The sequence below is a fragment of the Salmo salar genome, chromosome 23, assembly GCF_965601325.2.
Source record: "Salmo salar chromosome 23, fSalSal1, whole genome shotgun sequence".
Lineage (NCBI taxonomy): Eukaryota > Metazoa > Chordata > Actinopteri > Salmoniformes > Salmonidae > Salmo > Salmo salar.
The window spans coordinates 38,806,090-38,831,349 of record NC_138313.1 but is presented as its reverse complement, the minus strand read 5'-3'; the positions used below and the strand labels follow the sequence as shown (position 1 = coordinate 38,831,349).

Genomic DNA, 25,260 nt, shown 5'->3' with positions numbered 1-25,260 from the left:
GTTTTGCATAGGCAACGGAAGACTCGTTTGCTACAACATCTTGCTTGTTTCAGCAATGTGCAACAAAGTTTCATCATGTTGTAGAGTCCATGGTACAGTAGAAACGGACTCAACCGCATGAATGCCCGGCCATCCCGTCTTCAGTCAGCTGTTCTTTCCACAAAAAAAACTAAAATGAATAACAAATTGTTTAAACAGTTATTTTCTTTTCTTGATGTCTTCATCCATAACTGTTGGCTACAGGGTTATACAGTAATTCATGGATCACATTAATGTTCAGAAAACTGAATTTTCAAAACTCAGACCATAAATAAATCTGCGTTTTCAAACCATTTTACCTGCGTTTCTTTTGAAAGTCGAGTGTTTATTTTTTTCTTCATTGGTGATCAGGGACGTGCAACTATAGTTTTCCTTCACAGAAAATACATTAGTGCAACACATTTGTCAGAAAATAGCTTTGTTTTCATCAGATGAGAACAGAGGTGCAACGCTATTTGGCAAGTAGCCACACAAGTAAATGACAAAGCAAGGTATTTTTTGCAAACATGATGCACGGCCATCATATTTCTAATGTTTATCATAGAAAGAATGTAGCCAGCTACGTTCCCTACTGTTTTTCTTGAAGTTAATCTTGCATTTTACCAGAGAAAAGTAGCTACACATCAGAGTGCTGTTTGCTGATAGAATGCCTAGTTCGTGAATTTTCATCCAAGTAGAGAAGTGCAACTGAAGCACAAAATTAGTCTGATGCCGAGCAGAAATTACAACAAGAAGCATTTTAGGTCTGTGTTTACAAACTGCAGAAAGACATTTCTTATGCTTTTTATTAGGGGACCCCTGGTAATTGTGCCAGCCCTAACTGCTAAGCACACTTCATTTAACTTGTCAATTAATTATCAAGCTCTTCAGGTGAATCTGGTGAGCTAGTCTGGGGGTCCCCAAGGAGAGGTTTGAAAACCACTTCCCTATACTATGAGGTGAAGGTGTCTGTGGGGCTTATCATGTTCATTCAGTAATAAACAGGGTTTAAATTAGGCAGAGCCAAAGTAGCCCAAGTTAATTTTAGCTGAAGTGTTGCAAGGCTACATTTTAAATCATAGGCTTATTAGCACACAAATAACTTCTATCACCAAGGGCTTTTAAGGTAGTGCCATATTTGTTAAAGGTAGGACATTTATGTTTAAATTGGCTCTAATTTTAACACATTTCTTTAAAAAATCCCTGTTTACTTTAATCTGCCCTATCATTTAGGCTAATAGATTAGTTTTGCTAAATTGCCCGGTGCCATTATTTTAGGATCTCGCCTTTCGGTGGCAGCTAGAATGAAAGCATACATCTTTGAGAGTTATGGTTCAGGTACAGGAGAATGTAATGAATTATCACTGTGAAGAGGCCCCGTATGGAATTAATAAGCCTCATGTATTTTCCTGTCCCTTTCTTTGTAAAAAAAACAAACAAATGCTTCCTTTTGTTTAAATCTCCCCGCGTCACTGGGCAATTAATTCACCACGTGTATTCTACCCTACGATGCGCACCAGAGGCTGTAATTTCGTGCTGGAGTGCCCAGTGTAATAGTGTGAGAATATTTATAAGCCTCAATGCCAGTGAGGTTAGCCTGTGAAAGTTTGTCCAGTGCTCCTCCCTCCCTTTTTTGAGGTAAAAACTGCATGCTATGCATCACAAAGTGCTGTGCAAGACCCTGGTATTATCTGTCAGGGCATAGGTGTGCATTCATTCACTTGAACTCAAATAGTGAACACACGGTGTCAGGACACGGGCAGTAAGCCGTGGTTGACCCTCCCTATCTCCCACAGTGATCAGCTGACCCAAGCCTTACCATCATTGCTCGCAGTTCTGGTCTTTGGCCAGTATTGGGCCCAGCTGAGATAGTGTATGTGGGTGAAAGCGAGGGCCCCTAACTAGAGGTCGACCGATTATGATTTTTCAACGCCGATACCGATTATTGGAGGGCCAAAAAAGCCGATACCGGTTAATCATGCGATTGTTTTGTTTTTTTCTTTTATTTTTTTAAATAGTATTTGTAATAATGACAATTACAACAATACTGAATGAACACTTATTTTAACTTAATATAATACATCAATAAAATCAATTTAGCCTCAAATAAATAATGAAACATGTTTGAAATAATGCAAAAACAAAGTGTTGGAGAAGAACGTAAAAGTGCAATACGTGCCATGTAAGAAAGCTAACGTTTAAGTTCCTTGCTCAGAACATGAGAACATGAAAGCTGGTGGTTCCTTTTAACATGAGTCTTCAATATTCCCAGGTAAGAAGTTTTAGGTTGTAGTTATTATAGGAATTATAGGACTATTTCTCTCTATACGATTTGTATTTCATATACTTTTTGACTATTGGATGTTCTTATAGGCACTTTAGTATTGCCAGTGTAACAGTATAGCTTCCGTCCCTCTCCTCGCTCCTACCTGGGCTCGAACCAGGAACACATCGACAACAGCCACCCTCGAAGCAGCGTTACCCATGCAGAGCAAGGGGAACAACTACTCCAAGTCTCAGAGCGAGTGACGTTTGAAATGCTATTAGCGCACCCCCCGCTAACTAGCTAGCCATTTCACATCGGTTACACCAGCCTAATCTTGGGAGTTGATAGGTTTGAAGTCATAAACGGCGCAAAGCTTGAAGCACAGCGAAGAGCTGCTGGCAAAACGCACGAAAGTGCTGTTTGAATGAATGCTTACGAGCCTGCTGCTGCCTACCACCGCTCAGTCAGACTGCTCTATCAAATTATAGACTTAATTATAATATAATAAACACACAGAATACCAGCCTTTGGTCATTAATATGGTTGAATCCGGAAACTATCATCTCGAAAACAAAACGTTTTTTTCCTTTCAGTGAAATACGGAACCATTCCGTATTTTATCTAACGGGTGGCATCCCTAAGTCTAAATATTCCTGTTACATTGCACAACTTTCAATGTTATGTCATAATTAAGTAAAATTCAGGCAAATTAGTTCGCAACGAGCCAGGCGGCCCAAACTGTTGCATATACCCTGACTGCGTGCAATGAACGCAAAATGACACAATTTCACCTGGTTAATATTGCCTGCTAACCTGGATTTCTTTTAGCTAAATATGCAGGTTTAAAAATATATACTTCTGTGTATTGATTTTAAGAAAGGCATTGATGTTTATGGTTAGGTACAGTCGTACAACGATTGCTTTTTTCGCAAATGCGCTTTTGTTAAATCATCCCCCGTTTGGCCAAGTCGGCTGTCTTTGTTAGGAAGAAATAGTCTTCACAGTTCGCAACGAGCCAGGCGGCCCAAACTGCTGCATATACCCTGACTCTGTTGCAAGAGAAGTGACACATTTTCCCTAGTTAAAAGAAATTCATGTTAGCAGGCAATATTAACTAAATGTGCAGGTTTAAAAATATATACTTGTGTATTGATTTTAAGAAAGGCATTGATGTTTATGGTTGGAGCAACATGTACCTAAGCGATTATATGCAACGCAGGACAGGCTAAATAAACTAGTAATATCATCAACCATGTGTAGTTAACTAGTGATTATGATTGATTGATTGATTGATAGCTAGCAACTTACCTTGGCTTCTTACTGCATTCGCGTAACAGGCAGGCTCCTCGTGGAGTGCAATGTAAAGCAGGTAGATAGAGCGTTGGACTAGTTAACCGTAAGGTTGCAAGATTGAATCCCGGAGCTGACAAGGTAAAAATCTGTCGTTCTGTCCCTGAACAAGGCAGTTAACCCACCGTTCCTAGGCCATCATTGAAAATAAGAATGTGTTCTTAACTGACTTGCGGGACACAGCCAGTGAAATATCAGGGCGGCAAATTTAAAACAACAAAATATCATAATTCAAATTTCTCAAACATACAACTATTTTACACCATTTTAAAGATACACCTCTCCTTAATCCAACCACATTGTCCAATTTCAAAAAGGCTTTACGGCGAAAGCATAAGGTTAGATTATGTTGGGACAGTGCCAACACAAGAAAAACCACACAGCCATTTTCCAAGCAGGAGAGGGGTCACAAAAACCAGAAATACAGCTAAAATTAAGCACTAACCTTTGACGATCTTCATCAGATGACACTCCTAGGACTCAATGTTACACAATACATGTATGTTTTGTTCGATAAAGTACATATTTATATCCAAAAAAACCATTTTACATTGGCGCGTGATGTTCAGAAAATATTTTGCTTCCAAAACTGCCGGTGGATCAGCACAACAATTTACAAAAATACTCATCATAAACATTGATAAAATATTAAACTGTTATTCAAAGAATTATAGATAAACATCTCCTTAATGCAACCGCTGTGACAGATTTCAAAAAAGCTTCACGGGGAAAGCACACTTTGCAATAATCTGAGTACGGCGCTCAGAAAAATACATCAGGCAATACAGATACCCGCCATTTTGGAGTCATCTAAAATCATAAATAGCATTATAAATATTCACTTACCTTTGATGATCGTCATCAGAAGGCACTTCCAGGATTCCAGGTCCACAATAAATGTTGTTTTGTTCGATAAAGTCCATAATTTATGTCCAAATACCTCCTTTTTGTTTGCTCGTTCAGTAAGCTACTCCAAATGCAGGAAGTGTGGCGAAAATGTCACGACGAAAAGTCAAAAAAAGTTATATTTATGTTCGTAGAAACATGTCAAACGTTGTATAGCATCAATCTTTAGGGCCTTTTTAACATACAACTTCAATAATATTCCAACCGGACGATTCCAATGTCTTGAAAAACGTTATGGAACACAGCTACCTCATCACGTGGAAGCGCGCCAATGAACTCATGTCATTTTCTGAGTCACCAACTTCCTGGCCTTCTTATTCGCTCTCTGTTCACCGCAAAACCCTGAAACAAGGTTCTAAAGACTGTTGACATCTAGTGGAAGCCTTAGGAAGTGCAAAATGAACCCTAACTCACTGTGTGTGTTTTAGGCAATGACTTGAAAAGACTACAAGCATCAGATTTCCCACTTCCTGGTTGGATTTTTCTCAGGTTTTTGCCTGCCATATGAGTTCTGTTACACTCACAGACATCATTCAAACAGTTTTAGAAACTTCAGAGTGTTTTCTATCCATATCTACTAATAATATGCAAATATTTGACTCTGGGCCCGAGTATTAGGCAGTTTACTCTGGGCACGCTTTTCATCCGAAATCGAAAATACTGCCCCCTATACCTTAAAAAGTTAACTAGGGAAAATGTGTCACTTCTCTTGCAAACAGAGTCAGGGTATATGCAGCAGTTTAGGCCGCCTGGCTCGTTGCGAACTGTGAAGACTATTTCTTCCTAACAAAGACAGCTGACTTCGCCAAACGGGGGGATGATTTAACAAAAACGAATTTGCAAAAGAAGCACAATCGTTGCACGACTGTACCTAACCATAAACATCAATGCCTTTCTTAAAATCAATACACAGAAGTATATATTTTTAAACCTGCATATTTAGCTAAAATAAATCCAGGTTAGCAGGCAATATTAACCAGGTGAAATTGTCATTTTTCTTGCGTTCATTGCACGCAGAGTCAGGGTATATGTAACAGTTTGGGCTGCCTGGCTCGTTGCAAACTAATTTGCCAGAATTTTACTTAATTATGACATAACATTGAAGGTTGTGCAATGTAACAGGAATATTTAGACTTAGGGATGCCACCCGTTAGATAAAATACGGAACGGTTCCATATTTCACTGAAAGGAAAAACTTTTTGTTTTCGAGATGATAGTTTCCGGATTCAACCATATTAATAACCAAAGGCTCGTATTTCTGTGTGAAATGGCTAGCTAGTTAGCGGGTGTGCGCTAATAGCGTTTCTAACGTCACTCGCTCTGAGACTTGGAGTAGTTGTTCCCCTTGCTCTGCATGGGTAACGCTGCTTCGAGGGTGGCTGTTGTCGATGTGTTCCTGGTTCGAGCCCAGGTAGGAGCGAGGAGAGGGACGGAAGCTATACTGTTACACTGGCAATACTAAAGTGCCTATAAGAACATCCAATAGTCAAAAGGTATATGAAATACAAATCGTATAGAGAGAAATAGTCCTATAATTCCTATAATAACTACAACCTAAAACTTCTTACCTGGGAATATTGAAGACTCATGTTAAAAGGAACCACCAGCTTTCATGTTCTCATGTTCTGAGCAAGGAACTTAAACGTTAGCTTTCTTACATGGCACGTATTGCACTTTTACTTTATTCTCCAACACTTTGTTTTGCATTATTTAAACCAAATTGAACATGTTTCATTATTTATTTGAGGCTAAATTGATTTTATTGATGTATTATATTAAGTTAAAATAAGTTCATTCAGTATTGTTGTAATTGTCATTATTACAAATAAATAAAAAGAAAATCGGCCAATTTAATCGGCAGCGGATTTTTTTGGTCATCCAATAATCGGTGTCGGCGTTAAAATCATAATCGGTCGACCTCTAATTCTGACTAGTCTTCCTGTCCCTGCCGCTGAAAAACATCCCCACAGCATGATGCTTCTACCACCATGCTTCACCGTAGGGATGGTGCCAGGTTTCCTCCAGACGGGACACATTGCATTCAGGCCAAACAGTTCAATGTTGGTTTCATCATACCAAAGAATCTTGTTTCTCATTGTCTGAGAGTCTTTAGGTGCCTTTAGGCAAACTCCAAGTGGGCTGTCATGTGCCTTTTACTGAGGAGTGGCTTCTGTCTGGCCATTCTACCATAAAGGCCTTATTGGTGGAGTGCTGCAGAGATGTTTGTCCTTCTGAAAGGTTCTCCCATCTCCACAGAGGAACTCTGGAGCTCTTTCAAGGCCCTTCTCCCCCAATTGCTCAGTTTGGCTGGGCGGCCAGCTCTAGGAAGAGTCTTGGTGGTTCCAAACTTCTTCCATTTAAGAATGATGTAGGCCACTGTGTTCTTGGGGACCTTCAATACTGCAGAAATGTTGTCGTACCCTTCACCAGGTCTGTGGCTCGACACAATCCTGTCTCGGAGCTCTACGGACAATTCCTTCAACCTCATGGCTTGTTTTTTGCTCTGACATGCACTGTCAACTGTGGGACCTTTTATAGACAGGTGTGTGCCTTTCCAAATCATGTCCAATCAATTGAATTCACCACAGGTGGACTCCAATCAAGTTGTAGAAACATCTTAAGGATCATCAATGGAAACAGAATGCACCTGAGCTCAATTTAGTCTCATTGCAAAGGTGCTGAATACTTATATGAATAAGGTATTTCTGTTTTTTACTTATAATAAATTAGCAAATGTTTCTAAAGAACTGTTTTTGTTTTGTCTTTATGGGGTATTGTGTGTAGATTCCCGGATTTAAAAAAAATGTAATCCATTTTAGAATAAGACTGTAACGTAACAAAGTGGAAAAAGTCAAGGGGTCTGAATTCTTTCCGAATGCACTGTTAAAACTAGAAAAATATATAAGAGGAAAATACGTACTTTACATAGACTATTAAATATGGAATAAAGATGATGATAATAATAACGACGAGAGGATGCAAAACTGCTCTCTGTAATTCATGAAGAGAAAATAAACAGATGTTGTTTTTTAAAGATGGTCTTGTGTTTTCTGTCTGCTACCAATACTTCCTTTGTGTCCATTGAAAGGGATTGACCCAGAAGCAAATACCGGGGCCTTAACGGCAAGTGTTTGTGCTAAGATGGTCGCCTAAGTCACAACAGGTGCACAGAAGAGGAATAAGCTCCATTTGAAGGAAGAAGAGCAGAGATACAAATGCCATCGGAATCTGCTGTGAAACCTCAATAGAAGACTGCAGATAAGGAGAGAAAGATGGAGAAGACGACATTCTGGAAGAACCCTGTCCCATCACACTTCTTACATAAACAGCATAACAGCTGCAGCATCTCTGTCGGAGCCATAATTCCCCATGCACTATAGAGATACAGGAACACAAAGCTTCCCTTGGCAGTGGGTATCGTTAGATTTGGACAAGCCCTTTTGAAGACCTATTTCGGTGTACCCGTTCTGTAAGCCTTTATCAAAACCAGATTATGGAAATGTGGAGCAAGCGAAGTGTCCTCCGTTCAGCCGCAACAGTTTGTTTGACATGTAGCGACGCTTTGTCAGCATTGCCCTGGAGGCATCACTGAATACAGACATCGCTCTTTGTTCAACATGTTTTTTTTCTTTCTCTATGCTTTTCCTCAATCCCACATTTACACTCTCTGCAGCAGCAAGACATTTGGTACGGCATATTATTTACATGTTCATCGTGTCGTGAATCCCTCACTGGCAAGATTTGTGGAATCAAGCCGATTTGCAAAGGCCTTGGTGGATGAAAGAATTGAAACAAACAAAATCAACTGACTATTCAGCACAAATGTTGAAATATTTGGATGGTTAATTCGGTTGAATTAACAAAACTATCAGTGCTTTCATACTGGCATCACATATCACATTACAAGTCACACTGAAAGGTGTGTAGCCTTGGCCTAATCTGTAATATCCCAGTTCAAAGGTGTCAGAGCGACACCTCACATCCAATCCTTAAACAAAGACAACAATTTTGTGGTTTATCTTTTTTTAGCGTTTGATAAAGACATAGGTACCTTGACCTACATTTTTTTTTTAGGACATTTTACAGTTTACACCAATTTTATTGTGAAATTTGTCAAGTTTTTCTTTTCTCTTTTGTTTGGCATTTCTGGGAGTTGTGCCCCTCTCAAGCACAGCCTGATGGGAGTTTCTCTGTGAGGCCTGTCACCTTCAAATGCCACCCTCACCTAGCTGGGGATTTAAGTCAGGCAGCAAAGAGACTCATGCCACTTGGAATTTCAGCTCCTTCTGTGTTTGCGGACCCAGTAGAATGGCACCTGTGGAGTGAAAATAGAAAGGAGAATATGGACCGTCAACACTTGTTTTCAAATTAGATAGCTGGCTAGACTGGTAAATGAATCTAAAGAAAAGTGACTGTGACTGACATAATGAAAGAAACTGCTGATTCACAACCACATTTCAGAATTGCACCTTGTGTATTCTAACTCCACAGTAAGTTTTATTTTATTTTATTTTTTAATTTATTTTATTTTTTTGGAAATGTATTAGCAGGCCTACAAACGGGGGCCATTAGAATTAAAGCCATGGCATCTCCTACAGTATCCTCTACTATGACTCCCTCTACGGATGTTGACTGAGTTAGAAACCCTTCCTATGCTGTCGTGCAGAATTAGCAGTGATCGGACCGACTCATCATTGCCACCTCAGTCTGTCCCCAGCCCGATTTCGTCGAGGGCGTGAGGAGAGACAACCAAAGAACAGTGGGGTCTGAGGCAGTGTCTGAGGCAGTGTCTATCTGGCTGGACAGACTGCTAGCCATCCCCCTCTCCACTCACCTGCAGAGAGTCTGACTGAGGAACAGAGTGACGCCGAGTTTTAAATTGGGTCTGTGAGAGAGTGACCTTGGCTCCGCCGGCACATAACTAGGCTCTCGCATGCACTCACACTCCCACTGGCAAACTGTTCCCCAGCCGATAAAAGAGCAATGGAAAACACCTGCTGTACCGTTTTTATCTTCTATGGGGTTTTTACTCAGCCAAAGGATACATTTTCATACACCTGCAAGAGCATAAAACTGATTAATCTGGCGTTTTTATATTCAGGAAATGAACCTTTGGTTACTTGCTAATGTTAGTGCAATTGGGGTTTGAACAGTAAGGCTTGGAGATTGCTATGATCTATCATTAAGAGGAGACTTGAGTATCATAAAGTCAAATTATGATCATTATTGGTTAAATAAAATTGTGATTTAAAAAAAGTATACCAGTTTCATTTAAGGACCAACAAATTGACAGCTGTGCCATACAGATGGCAAAATAATTGGGAAGAGATTTTTGATGTACCAATTCCATTGAACATGGTTTATGGACTGACACACCAAACGACGCAGGATTCAAAACTTTGTGTTTTATTTATTATACTAAAAGGTAGGGGTGGTATACAGAAGATAGCCCTATCCAAGCACCTATCAAGAGCTACCATCAAGTGATATGATGATACTGACTCTCATGAGGACCGCCACAGGAAAGGAAGACCCAGAGTTCATTAGAGTTACCAGCCTCAGAAATTGCAGCCCAAATAAATGCTTCAGTTAAAAAAAAAAAAAAAGATTATTCTTTTTTTATTTCACCTTTATTTAACCAGGTAGGCCAGTTGAGAAGAAGTTCTCATTTACAACTGCGACCTGGCCAAGATAAAGAAAAGCAGTGCGACAAAAACAACACAGTTACACATGGGATAAACAAACGTACAGTCAATAACACTGTATAACAAAATAACAAAAATCTGACAAAATAACAAAAATCTGTATACAGTGTGTGCAATGAGGTAAGGCAATAAATAGGCCAATAGTGGCGAAGTAATTACAATTTAGCAATTTACACTGGAGTGATAGATGTGGATGTGCAAGTAAAAATACTGGTGTGCAAAGAGCAGAAAAACAAAAACAAATATGGGGATGAGGTAGGTAGTTGGTTGGATGGGCTATTTACAGATGGGCTGTGTACAGCTGCAGCGATCGATAAGCTGCTCTGACAGCTGACGCTTAAAGTTGGTGAGTCTCCAACTTCAGTGATTTTTGCAATTCGTTCCAGTCATTGGCAGCAGAGAACTGGAAGGAAAGGCGGCCAAAGAGGTGTTGGCTTTGGGGATGACCAGTGAAATATACCTGCTGGAGCGCGTGCTATGGGTGGGTGTTGCTATGGTGACCAGTGAGCTGAGATAAGGTGGGGCTTTACCTAGCAAAGACTTATAGATGACTTGGAGCCAGTGGGTTTGGCGACGAGTATGTAGTGAGGACCAGCCAACGAGAGCATACAGGTCGCAGTGGTGGGTTGTATATGGGGCTTTGGTGACAAAACGGATGGCACTGTGATAAACTGTATCCAATTTGCTGAGTAGAATATTGGAGGCTATTTTGTAAATGACATCGCCGAAGTCAAGGATCGGTAGGATAGTCAGTTTAACGAGGATATGTTTGGCAGCATGAGTGAAGGAGGCTGTGTTGCGAAATAGGAAGCTGATTCTAGATTTAGCTTTGGATTGGAGATGCTTAATGTGAGTCTGGGAAGAGAGTTTACAGTCTAGCCAGACACCTAGGTATTTGTAGTTGTCTACATATTGTATGTCAGAACCGTCCAGAGTAGTGATGCTAGTCGGGCGGGCGGGTGCGGGCAGCGATCGGTTGAAGAGCATGCATTTAGTTTAACTAGCATTTTAAGAGCAGTTGGAGGCCACGGAAGGAGTGTTGTATGGCATTGAAGCTCGTTTGGAGGTTTGTTAACACAGTGTCCAAAGAAGGGCCAGATGTATAAAGAATGGTGTCGTCTGCGTAGAGGTGGATCAGAGAATCACCCGCAGCAAGAGCGACATCATTGATATATGCAGAGAAAAGAGTCGGCCCAAGAATTGAACCGTGTGGCACCCCCATAGAGACTGCCAGAGGTCCGGACAACAGGCCCTCCGATTTGAGACACTGAACTATATCTGAGAAGTAGTTAGGGAACCAGGCGAGGCAGTCATTAGAGAAACCAAGGCTGTTTAGTCTGCCGATAAGAGCTTCCCTGTAGCTCAGTTGGTAGAGCATGGTGTTTGCAACGCCAGGGTTGTGGGTTCGATTCCCAAGGGGGGCCAGCACAGAAAAAATAAAATAATGTATGAAATGTATGCATTCACTAATGTAAGTTGCTCTGGATAAGAGCGTCTGCTTTCTTTGGGGGGCCGCACAGCCCTCCATGTGCTCGCCAGAGGTAGCCTGACTGCCATTAGGTACCGAGATGAGATCCTCAGACCCCTTGTGAGACCATATGCTGGTGTGGTTGGCCCTGGGTTCCTCCTAATGCAAGACAATGCTAGACCTCATGTGGCTGGAGTGTGTCAGCAGTTCCTGCAAGAGGAAGGCATTGATGCCATGGACTGGCCCGCCCGTTCCCCAGACCTGAATCCAATTGAGCACATCTGGGACATCATGTCTCGCTCCATCCACCAACGCCACGTTGCACCACAGACTGTCCAGGAGATGCTTTAGTCCTGGTCTGGGAGGAGATCCCTCAGGAGACCATCCGCCACCTCATCAGGAGCATGCCCAGGCGTTGTAGGGAGGTCATACAGGCACGTGGAGGCCACACACACTACTGAGCCTCATTTTGACTTGTTTTAAGGACATTACATCAAAGTTGGATCAGCCTGTAGTGTGGTTTTCCACTTTAATTTTGAGTGTGACTCCAAATCTAGACCTCCATGGGTTGATAAATTGGATTTCCATTGATTATTTTTGTGTGATTTTGTTGTCAGCACATTCAACTATGTAAAGAAAAAAGTATTTAATAAGATTATTTCATTCATTCAGATCTAGGATGGGTTATTTTAGTGTTCCCTTTATTTTTTTGAGCAGTGTATGTATGTATGTATGATATATATATATATTGGGGAATTCAAAATGATCCAGACAGTTACATTGATAGAAGCCGCAATATTAAAGATTATCCACCCTCTAAAAAAAAATTGAATTCTTGAGGCCCTTGATAAATGACAGAGGCTGTTAGCATGTTTACGCGTTATTAATATAGGCTATCTATTGCCCAATCATAATTGACACCTGGGAACTTATCCACTCTCAATATTCAGGTCTTGCTTTGGAGTGTTCAGTTCAGGAGAGCATTATGTTATGTAGGTCATGCAGGTCTTCCCTGTGGCTCACTTGGTAGAGCATGGTGTTTGCAACGCCAGCATGGTGTGTGCAACGCCAGGGTTGTGGGTACACGGGGGGCCAGTACAAAAAAATGAAATGAAATGTATGCATTCACTACTGTAAGTCGCTCTGGATAAGAGCTAAATGACTTAAATGTAGTGTAGTTTATGTCTAATTTGGTCCTCAATATCATTGTTGGTCAACCACTACAGAACACTGGAATGTACTAACCTACAAACCCATAGTAGCCAGTATTTCTCCCTCATTCTCCAGTGTTATTCAGCCATTTAAACCTCTCCATTAATCATTTGTTTGGCTGAACTTGAATTAGCCTCTTTACTTAACGAGCGCCTTGTGGTTTGAAGGAGCCAGGCAGGGCTGGGGGTTGGCGACTGAGGAACGGGTGAGGCAGCTGTCTCTCCACCGCGGGGCCTAGGCCAGAGCGTCTGCCATCTCACTGGGTACAGGCTGGCACCAAGCTCCAGGGCTGTGGGTGGTATTTACAGCTGGTGCGCCTCTACCCCTCCTCAACCCCACTGTGTCGCTGCCGCTGTTCTGAGGGTAAGATGCACACGGAGAGAGCCAGGAGCCAGACTATCCTCTTTTAGTTTTACATGGAGCTGAGAGAATGACAGAGACTGCTCTAGAGAGAGTTGTGACTGAGGGATTATAGATGAAATGGAGATGTTCTTGGTTAAGTCGGAACGTTTTTTCAAAAGTAAACAATTGACAGTTCTAAGTACAATGAGCCTCCCAGCGGGCTCACACGTTGTGCCGGGCTCCTCCCCACCTAGTCGAAATTGGAAGGAAAATCTTTCATTCTGACTGACTAAATGGTTAACTGACTGGCTGCCTCCAAGGCTGTTCTTCCTTATCTGCCGTTGGTGGCCACACAATGTAGCACTGTGGGAGTCGGATGCACCAGTCAAATCCCCACAAAGCAAACAAGTACTCACACTGACAGGTAACAACCTAGCACCTGCTGGGAACGCATCTAAAACAACTCTCCTGTGTCCCTCGCTAAGGCTTTTGTGATATGCCAGCAGCATACCACCCTGCTTCCCACTGCTGGCTTGCCTCCGAAGCTAAGCAGGGTTCGTCCTGGTTGGTCCCTTGATGGGGGAGACCAGATGCTGCTGGAAGGGGCGTTGAGGGCCAGTAGGAGGCACTCTTTCCTCTGGTCTAAAATAAAAATATCCAAATGCCCCAGGGCAGTGATGTCCTGACTCTCTTTAGTCACTAAATATCCCATTGCACTTATCGTAAGAGTAGGGGTGTTAACCCCGGTGTCCTGGCTAAATTCCCAATCTGGCCCTCATACCATCATGGCCGCCTAATTATCCCCAGCTTCCAATTGGCTCATTTGTTTATCCTGTAACTGTTCCCCAGGTCGTTGCTGTAAATGAGAATGTGTTCTCAGTCAACTGCCTGGGGAAAATAAACATACACCTTTTTGCTTGTTGATGCGTCAGTTGTATTTTGAAGTTTAGTCATTACATTGTCGGCCTATTTTTTTGGAACAGATGTCTGTTATTTCTGTGCTAATAGGCTACATAGTGTATAGCTATCCCAGAGGTTAAGAGTGTTGGGCCAGTAACCGAGAGGTTGTTTGTTCACCTAGTCAGCTCAGGGATTCGAACCATCTGTCTATGTGCCCTTGAGCAAGGCGCTTAAGCCTAATTGCTCCTGTAAGTAGCCCTGGATAAGAGCATCTGCTAATTGACTAAAATGTAAATGTATGTTTTTCATCAGGTATTCTTGAAGTAATGCCTGTCCTTGTGGTCAAGGACGGGCCCGGCACCCAGGTTCCCGCTCAACTCCAGAGGATCTCCATTCCACTCCTCAGCCCTACCTCAGACTGCACTGGCAAGACTGTGAAGGTGTGTCTCGGTCAGGTCAAACCCTTCCGCTACGCTTCGTTTCTTATATCTCCATAAATCCCCCTCTTCTCCCTTTCTTGCATTCTCGCTCCTGTCTTCCACTGCCTGCTTTTCTTTTTCACTCTCCTTTCTCTGACTATTTATCCATGTTCCTTTCTCCACAGTTCATTTTTTAGTTGATGTTTTTTTTTACTCCTTCTTTCAAGTACCTTCTTTCAAGTACACTATTGGCAGATGATTGTAAAGCAGACAAAGCAATGAACAACAAATTCACTCCCCATCCTCCATTTTCTGTGTAAGGGAGTTATGTGCTAATTGGCTTGTGGACTTGACCGATATGACACTCATCGATTTTATGTTTTACCATTCATCTAATGTTTTTTATTTTTCTGCTATTCTGCCAGGGGAGAGTAGTTCACAAAGGGCCATTGGTATCCATGGGAGAAGACAACTATGTCCTGAAGACTGTGATTCAAGGTATTGTATATGAGAAAACATTTAGGCCCAGAAGGATGTACGCCTATACAATGAAGGAGTGACTGCCCAATCATGTATTGGTGGAATTTCCTTGGAGGGCATGTAGCTGGCTGTGTTAGATCTCAGCTGGCTCGATTGTCTCACTCCCACTGTAAGCCGTTCAGCTGGAATGGATCTTAATAGGATTGTCGAAAAAGGCCATTTCTTCTTTGTTGTGTCGTCCATGCTACATTTATCCCTCTGCATTATGATTAACATTCATACAGCAGCACTGCTTATTCAGAGAGAGTTATCTCGCTTGTTAATACAGTACTTCAAACCCATTTGAAATATGCCTTGTTTCCTTGTCTTGTGTAATAATTGTATTACCACAGCAATTGTCAGTCGTGACAGAATGATCAGTGCTATTTTTTGATAATGTTTTTCACTTTGTGTTCTTCTGCTGACATTTACACAACCCAGAGCGGTTGGAATTATAGGGAAGTGCTAATTGTCTTAGTAGTGTACAGAGCATTTCAGAGATGCTGATTGCATTGTCCTTTTAGAGCAACTTTTTCACTCAGGCCCCCCTTCCTGCACTGGGGAACCTCCCTCCCCCCTCGCATGCCACGTCTATTTCTATGGGCACAGGCACTGTTCGTGACACAAACTATTCACACCCCTCTTGTTGGTGGAGAGAATATGTTGCAGGTTTAAAGCCTATTTCCTGCAATTCTACACATTTTGCCATGTCCAATGTGTGTTCATGTGATATTTGAGTGACCCAAACATTGCTACAAAATCTATGGGCTGAAAAACATTAGCTGACATGGGCTAGTTGATCTGGACATTTCGGACAAATTATAGCTCTCTAAGATATGCAATGACTGACAGGAAAACTGATTACCCTCTATCCAATTTTGAAATTGCACCTTGTGCAGAGAGGAGTTGGGTGACATGAATTGAACTGTAGCCCTAATAAGAGAATAGCCTTATAAAGCCATACAGGCTCTGAGGTATTTTCTGTATATGTCTTGCATCTGTCAAATTTGCTGCGTGTGTACACTATCTTCTGCTTAAGAGTTGTCTCTGCCTCCGTCAGAAGAAGACTCCCAACAGAACATGTCCCCGGAACACTCATCCATCAATATCATCCTGTTTGGTGCGCTGGCAAAGGACTACTCCGAATCTGTCAGTCAAGGGGTAGGTCTCCGACCATTCCCTATAGGATCTCAAACACAGTGTAATAATGGCCCTGATTTGTACTTACTGAGGAAGTGGGCACAAAAATCTTAATTGGAATGTAATGGACGTTAGTGGTGTTGGTGGCTGTGTTCTCTGACAGAATATAACGCTGCATTTTGTAATTCACTTGTAACTGCATGCTTATCCACAGTTCCATATTGTAACTGCATGCTTATCCACAGTTCCATATTGTAACTGCATGCTTATCCACAGTTCCATATTGTAACTGCATGTTTATCCACAGTTCCATATTGTAACTGCATGCTTATCCACAGTTCCATATTGTAACTGCATGCTTATCCTCAGTTCCATATTGTAACTGCATGCTTATCCACAGTTCCATATTGTAACTGCATGCTTATCCTCAGTTTCATATTGTAACTGCATGCTTATCCTCAGTTCCATATTGTAACTGCATGCTTATCCTCAGTTCCATATTGTAACTGCATGCTTATCCTCAGTCCCATATTGCTTTGAGGAGTGGTATAATCTTCAAAGGAGATGATTTTTGCGTTAGCTGCTGGTCATTGTGAGCAAAATTGCAACACTCCCAATGAGAGAGAGCGTCTTCCTTGTGGAGCGAGTTCTTACGCAATTATCGTCTACATTGAAGTAGATTAAGTCAACAGTTTGATCTTAGGGATGCTATTCAGAGTCTGGGGATCAGACAGACTCTTGTTAAGTGCAAAAACATAGGGATGTTAGTCATTTTGGTGGTTTATGTCCTCTAGTCTGTAATTGTGTTGACGTCCTACATGCTCTCTCTGTAGCAGTGTTGACATGCTCTCTAACGGTGGTGACTGATCAGCAAATCTTTTTATTAACCTTGATTAAAATGACACTCAAAACCAATGATAGGATTCAGGCATCCATGTCGTTTAAGACCAATGCACTGACAAAGTTGAATGAGCTGAGTGATGCACCAGTGTTAGACATGTCTGACCTATTGTCTCAGAACACCCCTGAGAGGAGAAGAATCATCACATTCTGAGCAGATGTAGCGGGAAAAGGGATTGGCTATCATGGCTGTAGAGTACTCTGTCAAACAATGGTTTGTTTAATCCACTGTAACATGATTACTTTGTATCTCTTCCTTCCCTTTGTCTGCTGTATGAGTTATGTCAGAGAACACTGTTAAACCATTTGGAGGGCAGTCACACACTGCTCCCCAAGCAAAATACAACTGGCTTATCTCTATTTTGAGTGTAGCATATTACTCACAAGCCTGTATTTCTTACCACAACATCTGCTATATTAAACAGTCTGTGCTATCCTTGCGACTTCCCTACCCCATTCAGTTTTAAATGGTTGGTTAAGGTTAGGGTAAGAGTTAGGTTAGGGACATCCCAAGTATCCCAGATAGGTTTAATATAAGTCAATGCTATTTTACATCGTTTATTATTATTTCTTTTCGTTTGGGGGGGGCCGCAGTGTTATCTCGCCTCTCACTTTCTCACCACACCACATAGCTCTCTCTGTCTCAGTTGCATGCGTTTGTTCCCCCAGGACATGCTGCTGGTGACTGGCTTCACTGTGGGCAATTCTCCCACAGCTCAAAAAGACAAGCTCCATGCCTGTAACCTGCAGCTAGCTGGAGATGATGCCTGGATGTATGTGAGTACATATTCAGGGAGGAGTTCCTACGTTGGTTTTTAATTAAAGGGAGGGTTTAATAAAATGTGCCCTTAGTTTTCTGAAATCTTTTTCTCTGTGTCCTAGGTGTGGCCATCTACTGTAAGCTCGAGAGCATCTGTACCCCGCAAAAGAACCTCTCCAGCCAGCACTGAGGTCAGTCTGTGAACTCATTGGCTCAAAGGCCTTGGTTTTATGGAGGCTGTCAGATGCCGTATTGTGCCTGTCTGAAAAATCTCATGTCATCAGATGTTTATCCCAATGTGAACCTGCGTGTGTCATGTTTTGCAGGATCTTTTTGATACTGAATACATGTCAAATAGCTGGCCTATGGCCCTTCCACTTAAATCACTCTTACTGATCCCAAAACAATTTTACTCTGTCCACTAGATCAATTTAGAGACTGACCATATCCAGTCTTTACAACTGACTGTTGTTCTCTCTGAAGTCATTTACAAATAGACATTCTCTCTTTACTTAAATTGTTGTCTGATCCTGAATGGTAATGCAGTAGTGTTTGTCTTCAGGTCACTAAGGCAGCGAAGGTGGTTAAGTACACCTACGTCCCACTGAGCGACCTGAAGCCTGGGGTAGTGGTGAATGTCTACGCTGTGGTCACCTTCTTCAAGCAGCCATTCCGAACCAAGGGGACAGGTAGGTCAACCTGCCCTGCAAATGCACTAACATGGTATAGACAAATATGCTGATATTCCACCAGCCCCATGTTGAGCTCAGTTCAAGGTGTTGGCTCTGTGCTAAGATACTCTACAGGCAGAAAAGGACACACTTCCTACTCAGCAAAGCACTTTGAAGTCCATATTCAACCAACAGGCTGGTTGCTATGACTACTGGACCCCCTGACCTGCTGCTGCGAGATAATAAGGGGTTTGTTGGTGTGTCTAGGTGGTGTCATCCAGGGTAGGTTGGGTGGGGGTTACTGTACTGTGATCTCATTAAACAAGCATTTGTAGAGGCGTAGGGTTTGGCGGGCGGGGGAGGTGAGGTGGAGGCTGGCAATGGGAAAACGAGGACCTCTCTCTGCACCCTCTCTAAGCACCCAACATCATAGGGTACATATGAGTCCTTGCGGCGTTGCTTAGCCCTTCGACTCGCGACCTTTGACTTGGAAGTGCTGCGACTGCCTTTTTAACTGGTCTGCCCTTGCCGGGAGTCGGGCAGTGTGGCGAGGTTTGTTCACACAGAAGAAGAAAAAACTCACTGTAGAAAGCGCAGAAGGACACTGAGCAGTTGTCCGAGGTAAGGGAACCTCGCTCTTTTGCTGTTATACGAACATACTCTGTCCTATCCTGTCCTCATAGCACCTATTCTCTGACTCCTTTCTTGTTCTCCTCTCCTTATCCTCTCTTCCTTTTCTCCTCTTTTCTTCTCCTTCTCTCCCCCTCTCATATCCACCTAATATTCCTCATCTCCAGCTTCTCCAACTCTTTTATCACCAATGGTTTTGTTATGGTTGTCCAATAATCTCCAGAACAGAACAACCGGATACTCAACATTTACAGTGTCTGCTCTTTATTGCTACTATTCCAAACCAATGACTTTTTTAAATTGTACAATATAAACACATTGTAAAAATTACAAGGTAAATTACAGCACCCTGTATTAAACCACAGTCACTGAGTCTTCGTGCGGTTAATCTCTGCCTTAACACACCCTAAGCATTGATCGAGCATTAGATTTTGTCATGCAAGCTGACATAAAGTGGTAAAAAATCAATCCTCATCCCACTCAACCAACCCTGTAGATATCTGACTTGATTTTGATGTACTGTACAATGTGCTGGGCCATCTTGTCCAATTGAATCAGTGGCCCAGAATGGAGAAGTTGGTTCTTTATTGTGTCTGGAGGGATTACTCTGCATGAAAGATCCATTTTGAATGCAAGTGCCTGTGATGCAAATGGCAAAAAAGCAATTATAAACAGGTTGGTTCGAGCCCTGAATGCTGACTGGCTGACAGCCGTGGTATACAGTGGCTTGCGAAAGTATTCACCTCCCCCCATGGCATTTTTCCTATTTTGTTTCCTTACAACCTGGAATTAAAATAGATTTTTGGGGGGGTTGTATCATTTGATTTAAACAACAGACCTACCACTTTGAAGATGCAAAATATGTTTTATTGTGAAATAAACAAGAAATAAGACAACAAAACAGAACTTGAGCGTGCATAACTACCCCCCCCCCCCCCAAAGTCAATACTTTGTAAAGACACCTTTTGCAGCAATTACAGCTGCAAGTCTCTTGGGGTATGTCTCTATAAGCTTGGCACATCTAGCCACTGGGACTTTTGCCCATTCAAGGCAAAACTGCTCCAGCTCCTTCAAGTTGGATGGATTCCGCTGGTGTACAGCAATCTTTAAATCATACCACAGATTCTCAATTGGATTGAGGTCTGGGCTTTGACGAGGTCATTCCAAGACATTTAAATGTTTCCCCTTAAACCAGTCGAGTGTTGCTTTAGCAGTATGCTTAGGGTCATTGTCCTGCTGGAAGGTGAACCTCCGTCCCAGTCTCAAATCTCTGTAAGACTGAAACAGGTTTCCCTCAAGAAATTCCCAGTATTTAGTGCCATCCATCATTCCTTCAATGCTGACCAGTTTCCCATTCCCTGCCGATGGGAAAAACATCCCCATAGCATGATGCTGCCACCACCATGCTTCACTGTTCTCCGGGTGTTCTCCGGGTTATGAGAGGTGTTGGGTTTGCGCCAGACATAGCATTTTCCTCGATGGCCAAAAAGCAACATTTTAGTCTAATCTGACCAGAGTACCTTCTTCCATATGTTTGGGGAGTCTCCCACATGCTTTTTGGCAAACACCAAACGTGTTTGCTTATTTTTTTCTTTAAGCAATGGCTTTTTTCTGGCCACTTCCGTAAAGCCCAGCTCTGTGGTGGAGTGTATGGCTTAAAGTGGTCCTATGAACAGATACTCCAATCTCCGCTGTGGAGCTTTGCAGCCCCTTCAGTGTTATCTTTGTTCTCTTTGTTGCCTCTGATTAATGCCTTCCTTGCCTGGTCTGTGAGTTTTGGTGGGTGGCCCTCTTGGCAGGTTTGCTGTGTTGCCATATTCTTTCCATTTTTTAATAATGGATTTAATGGTGCGCTGTGTAATGATCTGAGATCATGAGATCATCATGTGACACTTATATTGGACACAGGTGGACTTTTTTTTAAAACAAATTATGTGACTTCTGAAGGTAATTGCTTGCACCAGATCTTATTTAGGGACTTCATAGCAAAGGGGTGAATACATATGCACGCAACACTTTTTTTGACATTTTTGAAACAAGTAATTTTTTTCAGTTCACTTCACCAATTTGGACTATTTTGTGTATGTCCATTACATTAAATAAAAATAAAAATCCATTTAAATTACAGGTTGTAATGAAACAAAATAGGAAAAATGCGAAGGGGGGTGAATACTTTTGTGTACTGTACCACAAGTATGACAAACATTTATTTTTACTGCTCTAATTACGTTGGTAACCACTTTATAATAGCAATAAGGCACCTCGGGGGTTTGAGGTATATGGTCAATATACCATGGCTAAGGGCTCCGCGTTGCGTTGTACATAAGAACAGCACTTACCCATGGTATATTGGCCATATACCACACCCCCTCGGGCCTTATTGCTTAAGTATAGTTAACTGATCTTAATATGGTAAAATGGGGCCTGAGCAAAGCATGTGTTAATGCTTTGCAAAGCTGTAATCTGTTTGTGTGATCCAACTTGTAACATTTACCATTTTAATGTGGAAGTACCTTACAAAATTATTATTCTTATGTGGTCAGGGCTTTGCTCTGCTTATTTTCACAAGGCGTTTACATGGCAAGCCCCACTGACTTGATATGCTTCGAGGAGCACGACGTTTACGAGCCAAGCCATTTATGCCTTGTTTTTGACCTGAGGGGACAGTCGGTTAGTAGTTATCTCTGAACCCCTCTTGTCTCGGGAAGTACCGTAATGAAAGAAAGAGCTCAATATTGAATGACAGTAATACGTCCATGGCTTTCCAATTCACATTTTCTTGTGCGTCTCGCAAAACCTGCTAACAGTGTAACTTGGGGTCCTTTTTGTTTGTGGGAGCCTCAAACAAAGAGTTCCCCCCCTTAAACCAAACTGGATTGAGTAATGAATGAATAAATAAATAAATGTTAGTAGTACAGCATTAACTGACCATGTATTGTCATGCTACTGAATCCTAGTGGCAGCAGAAGGGAGATATTAAGGGAATCCATCAGTTGAGACACTGGTGGGGTGGCAGATGGATGAGCCCCTTACCTAGCCTGGTTGACGCCAACCACTTGACTATACAGCGAAGAGAACACAGAGTTAGGAGTTAGCCAGACCCCTTACAAACCCTCGGCCTAGGAATCTGATGTTATTATATACCGTTTATTAGGTACACCCATCTAGTACCGGGTCAGACCCCCCTTTACCGCCAGAACAGCCTGAATTATTTTGGGCATTGATTCTACAAGTCGGACATGTTCCACATGGAGACGCGATGGCATCACGCAGTTGCTGCAGATTTGACGGCGATGCACCACATTGTATTTCTTACATTGTGTGCTGCTTTGCAGTAAACCGCATTCCAGCTCTACAATCAAATTGTCTTTGTGGGTGGACCTGTACTGTATTGCAGCATTCAATGGCCCTTGTACCCACAGACTAATTTAAATGAGCCAAATCACTTCCAATAGAGCAATGTTTCTCAGCATTCTAATCCTCGAGTACCCCAAAAGTACACATTGTTGTAGACCCAAATAAACACACTTGATTCAAGTAGTCAAGGGTTTGATGACTAGTTTAATCAGGTGTGATTGTCTGGGCTCTAAAATAAGGTTTACCGTTGAGGGTATTCACGGACCAGAGTTGAGAAACACTGCATTAGAAGGGCTTTTGTTGGGAGCATAAGAAGGTTGAGAACCTTGCCTTTTGAAAGCTGCGGTCAAAGTATGTTTAAAGTAAGCAACCATTTTGGGCTGTCTCAAATCACATTGCAATGAGATGTGTATACTAGGGCCGTCTCAGTATTCAGCAGACCATAGGCCATATCTGGAATCTGATCTGACAATGGTCCCGATTTCTATCCCCCATAGATTACTGCTCCACACTGAAGATTACAGACCAATCAAATAAAAAAGTGGGCTGTACCATCTTTTGTGACAAGCTCGAGGAACACCCTAAAATCTTCAAAATGGGAGACATCATACGCCTACACAGAGTCAAGGTAAATGTGTGATCAGCAGGTAGCCTATCAGTTAAGAGCTTTGGGCCAGCAACCGGAAGGTCGCTGGTTCGAATCCCTGAGCTGACTAGGTGAACAATTTGTCAATGTACCCTTAAACAAGGCATTTAACCCTAATTGTTCCTGTAAGTTGCTCTGGATAAGACCGTCTGCTAAGTGACTAAAATGTAAATGAGTGATGCTGAGAATCAGATTTTTCACTTTTTAAAATTGTATGCCAAACACGAACCAATGATTGCAAAGTTAAACAAACCATAAGGACTACTTTTTGTTGTACTTTTACCCCTTTTTCGTGATATCCAATTGGTAGTTACAGTCTTGTCCCATCGCTGCAACTCCCCTACGGACTCGGGAGAGGCGAAGGTTGAAAGCCATGCGTCATCTGAAACATGACCCTGCCAAGCCGCACTGCTTGCTTAACCCGGAAGACAGCCACACCAATGTGTCGGGAGGAAACACCAGCCCATCTGGCGACCATAGTCAGCTTGCAGGCACCCGGCAAACCCTCCCCTAACCCGGAAGACGCTGGGCCAATTGTGCGCCGCCTCATGGGTCTCTCGGTCACGTTCAGCTGTTACACAGCCTGGGATCGAACCCAGGTCTATAGTGATGACTCAAGCACTGCGATGCAGTGCCTTACACCATGCCCAAACCGGACGCGTGCGCCACCGTGCTCAAATTGATTTTGTCCCCCCACACCAAACGCGATCACGACACGCAGGTTAAAATATCAAAACAAACTCTGAACCAATTATATTATTTTGGGGACAGGTCGAAAAGCATTAAACATTCACGGCAATTTAGCTAACTAGCTTGCAGTTGCTAGCTAATTTGTCCTATTTAGCTAGATTGCTGTTGCTAGCAAATTTGTCCTGGGATATAAACGTTGAGTTGTTATTTTACCTGAAATGCACAAGGTCCTATACTCCAACAATAAATCCACACATAAAACGGTCAACCCGAATCATTTCTAGTCATCTCTCCTCCTTCCAGGCTTTTTCTTTTTTTGGACCTTTATATGGCGATTGACATCTAACTTTTATAATAAAGTGTATCACCACAACTGACTGACTGACCGACCGACCTCAGTTCATCTTTCAATCACCCACGTGGGTATAACCAATGAGGAGATGGCACGTGGGTATATGCTTCTATAAACCAATGAGGAGATGGGAGAGGCAGGACTTGTGAGGTGTTCAGTGTCACAAATAGAACTGACTTATATTCTATTTTAGAGCATGGCAACGCAGACGCTTGTTGGTGCACGTGAGCGAGCAGTGTGGGTATGTGTAAATTGTGTGGTCTGCATGTTAGACCCCTGTGCCACTCGGGAGGCCACAAGGACTACTTTAACTGAACAGTTTACTAAAACACATTTACTTGAAGAGCAGTGCAGATGCAACGTTTGGTAACAGAATAACGGTTTGTGCAGTTGGTGCCGTCATTCTGTTACCAAACCTTGTATCTGTAAAATTTTCTGTGGAAATTATGAAAGGTCATCCTTGTGCGTAGAGTTGGATGGTTTGTTTAACTTTGCAATCATTGGTTTTTGTTTGACATTATTTTAAAGTGAAAAATCTTAGTCTCAGCATCACTCTTACTGTGGACTTGCCCAAGATTGATTCTGACCTTATTGTAATTTGAAATGAACTGATATTTAGGATGTGAGCCTTGCTGGAATGTTTGAGATTATCCAGTCAAAAAGCTCAAATCTCTTTCTCACTCAGACCCAGCTTTTTAATGGAGCCATTAGCCTTTTGACCAGCCATGGTTTCTCCGTGGTCACCTTTGATGGAATGGTAGGCAGTCCCGTGGTCCCTCGTACCTCCAGCGGGTCCTTCAAATTTGGGGAGGAAGACTGCCAGGTCGTGGAGGCCCTGCGCACGTGGGCGGCCAACCAGTCGCTGGTTCCTGCCGAGCCCTGTGTACCCCTGTCGGCAGTACAGCCCAAGACTTACTTTGACCTGACCTGCCAACTGATGGCTAAAGCCCCTGTGGACAGCAGCTGCACCCTGTTGAAGGTAAGAACCATGACTAACCTTTTTCCACTT

General features: G+C 42.4%; 1 protein-coding gene across 5 annotated transcripts in view; it reads left to right on the top strand.

Annotated features, from left to right (window-relative positions):
- The window catches only part of pot1 (protection of telomeres 1 homolog), a 48,043-nt gene that overhangs the window by 2,935 nt on the left and 19,848 nt on the right, over positions 1–25,260 (top strand). For 3 of the 5 annotated variants that reach the window (XM_082968101.1, XM_082968102.1, XM_014169995.3), the window contains exons 2-9: positions 14,480–14,607; positions 15,012–15,084; positions 16,166–16,266; positions 17,815–17,922; positions 18,028–18,096; positions 18,468–18,594; positions 23,061–23,191; positions 24,937–25,230. In XM_082968101.1, the coding sequence (XP_082824227.1) occupies positions 14,480–14,607; positions 15,012–15,084; positions 16,166–16,266; positions 17,815–17,922; positions 18,028–18,096; positions 18,468–18,594; positions 23,061–23,191; positions 24,937–25,230 (1,031 nt within the window). Of the gene's footprint in view, positions 1–13,092; positions 13,289–14,479; positions 14,608–15,011; positions 15,085–16,165; positions 16,267–17,814; positions 17,923–18,027; positions 18,097–18,467; positions 18,595–23,060; positions 23,192–24,936; positions 25,231–25,260 lie in introns of all 5 variants that reach the window. The other 2 variants (XM_014170000.3, XM_014169996.3) reach the window with 2 other exon arrangements.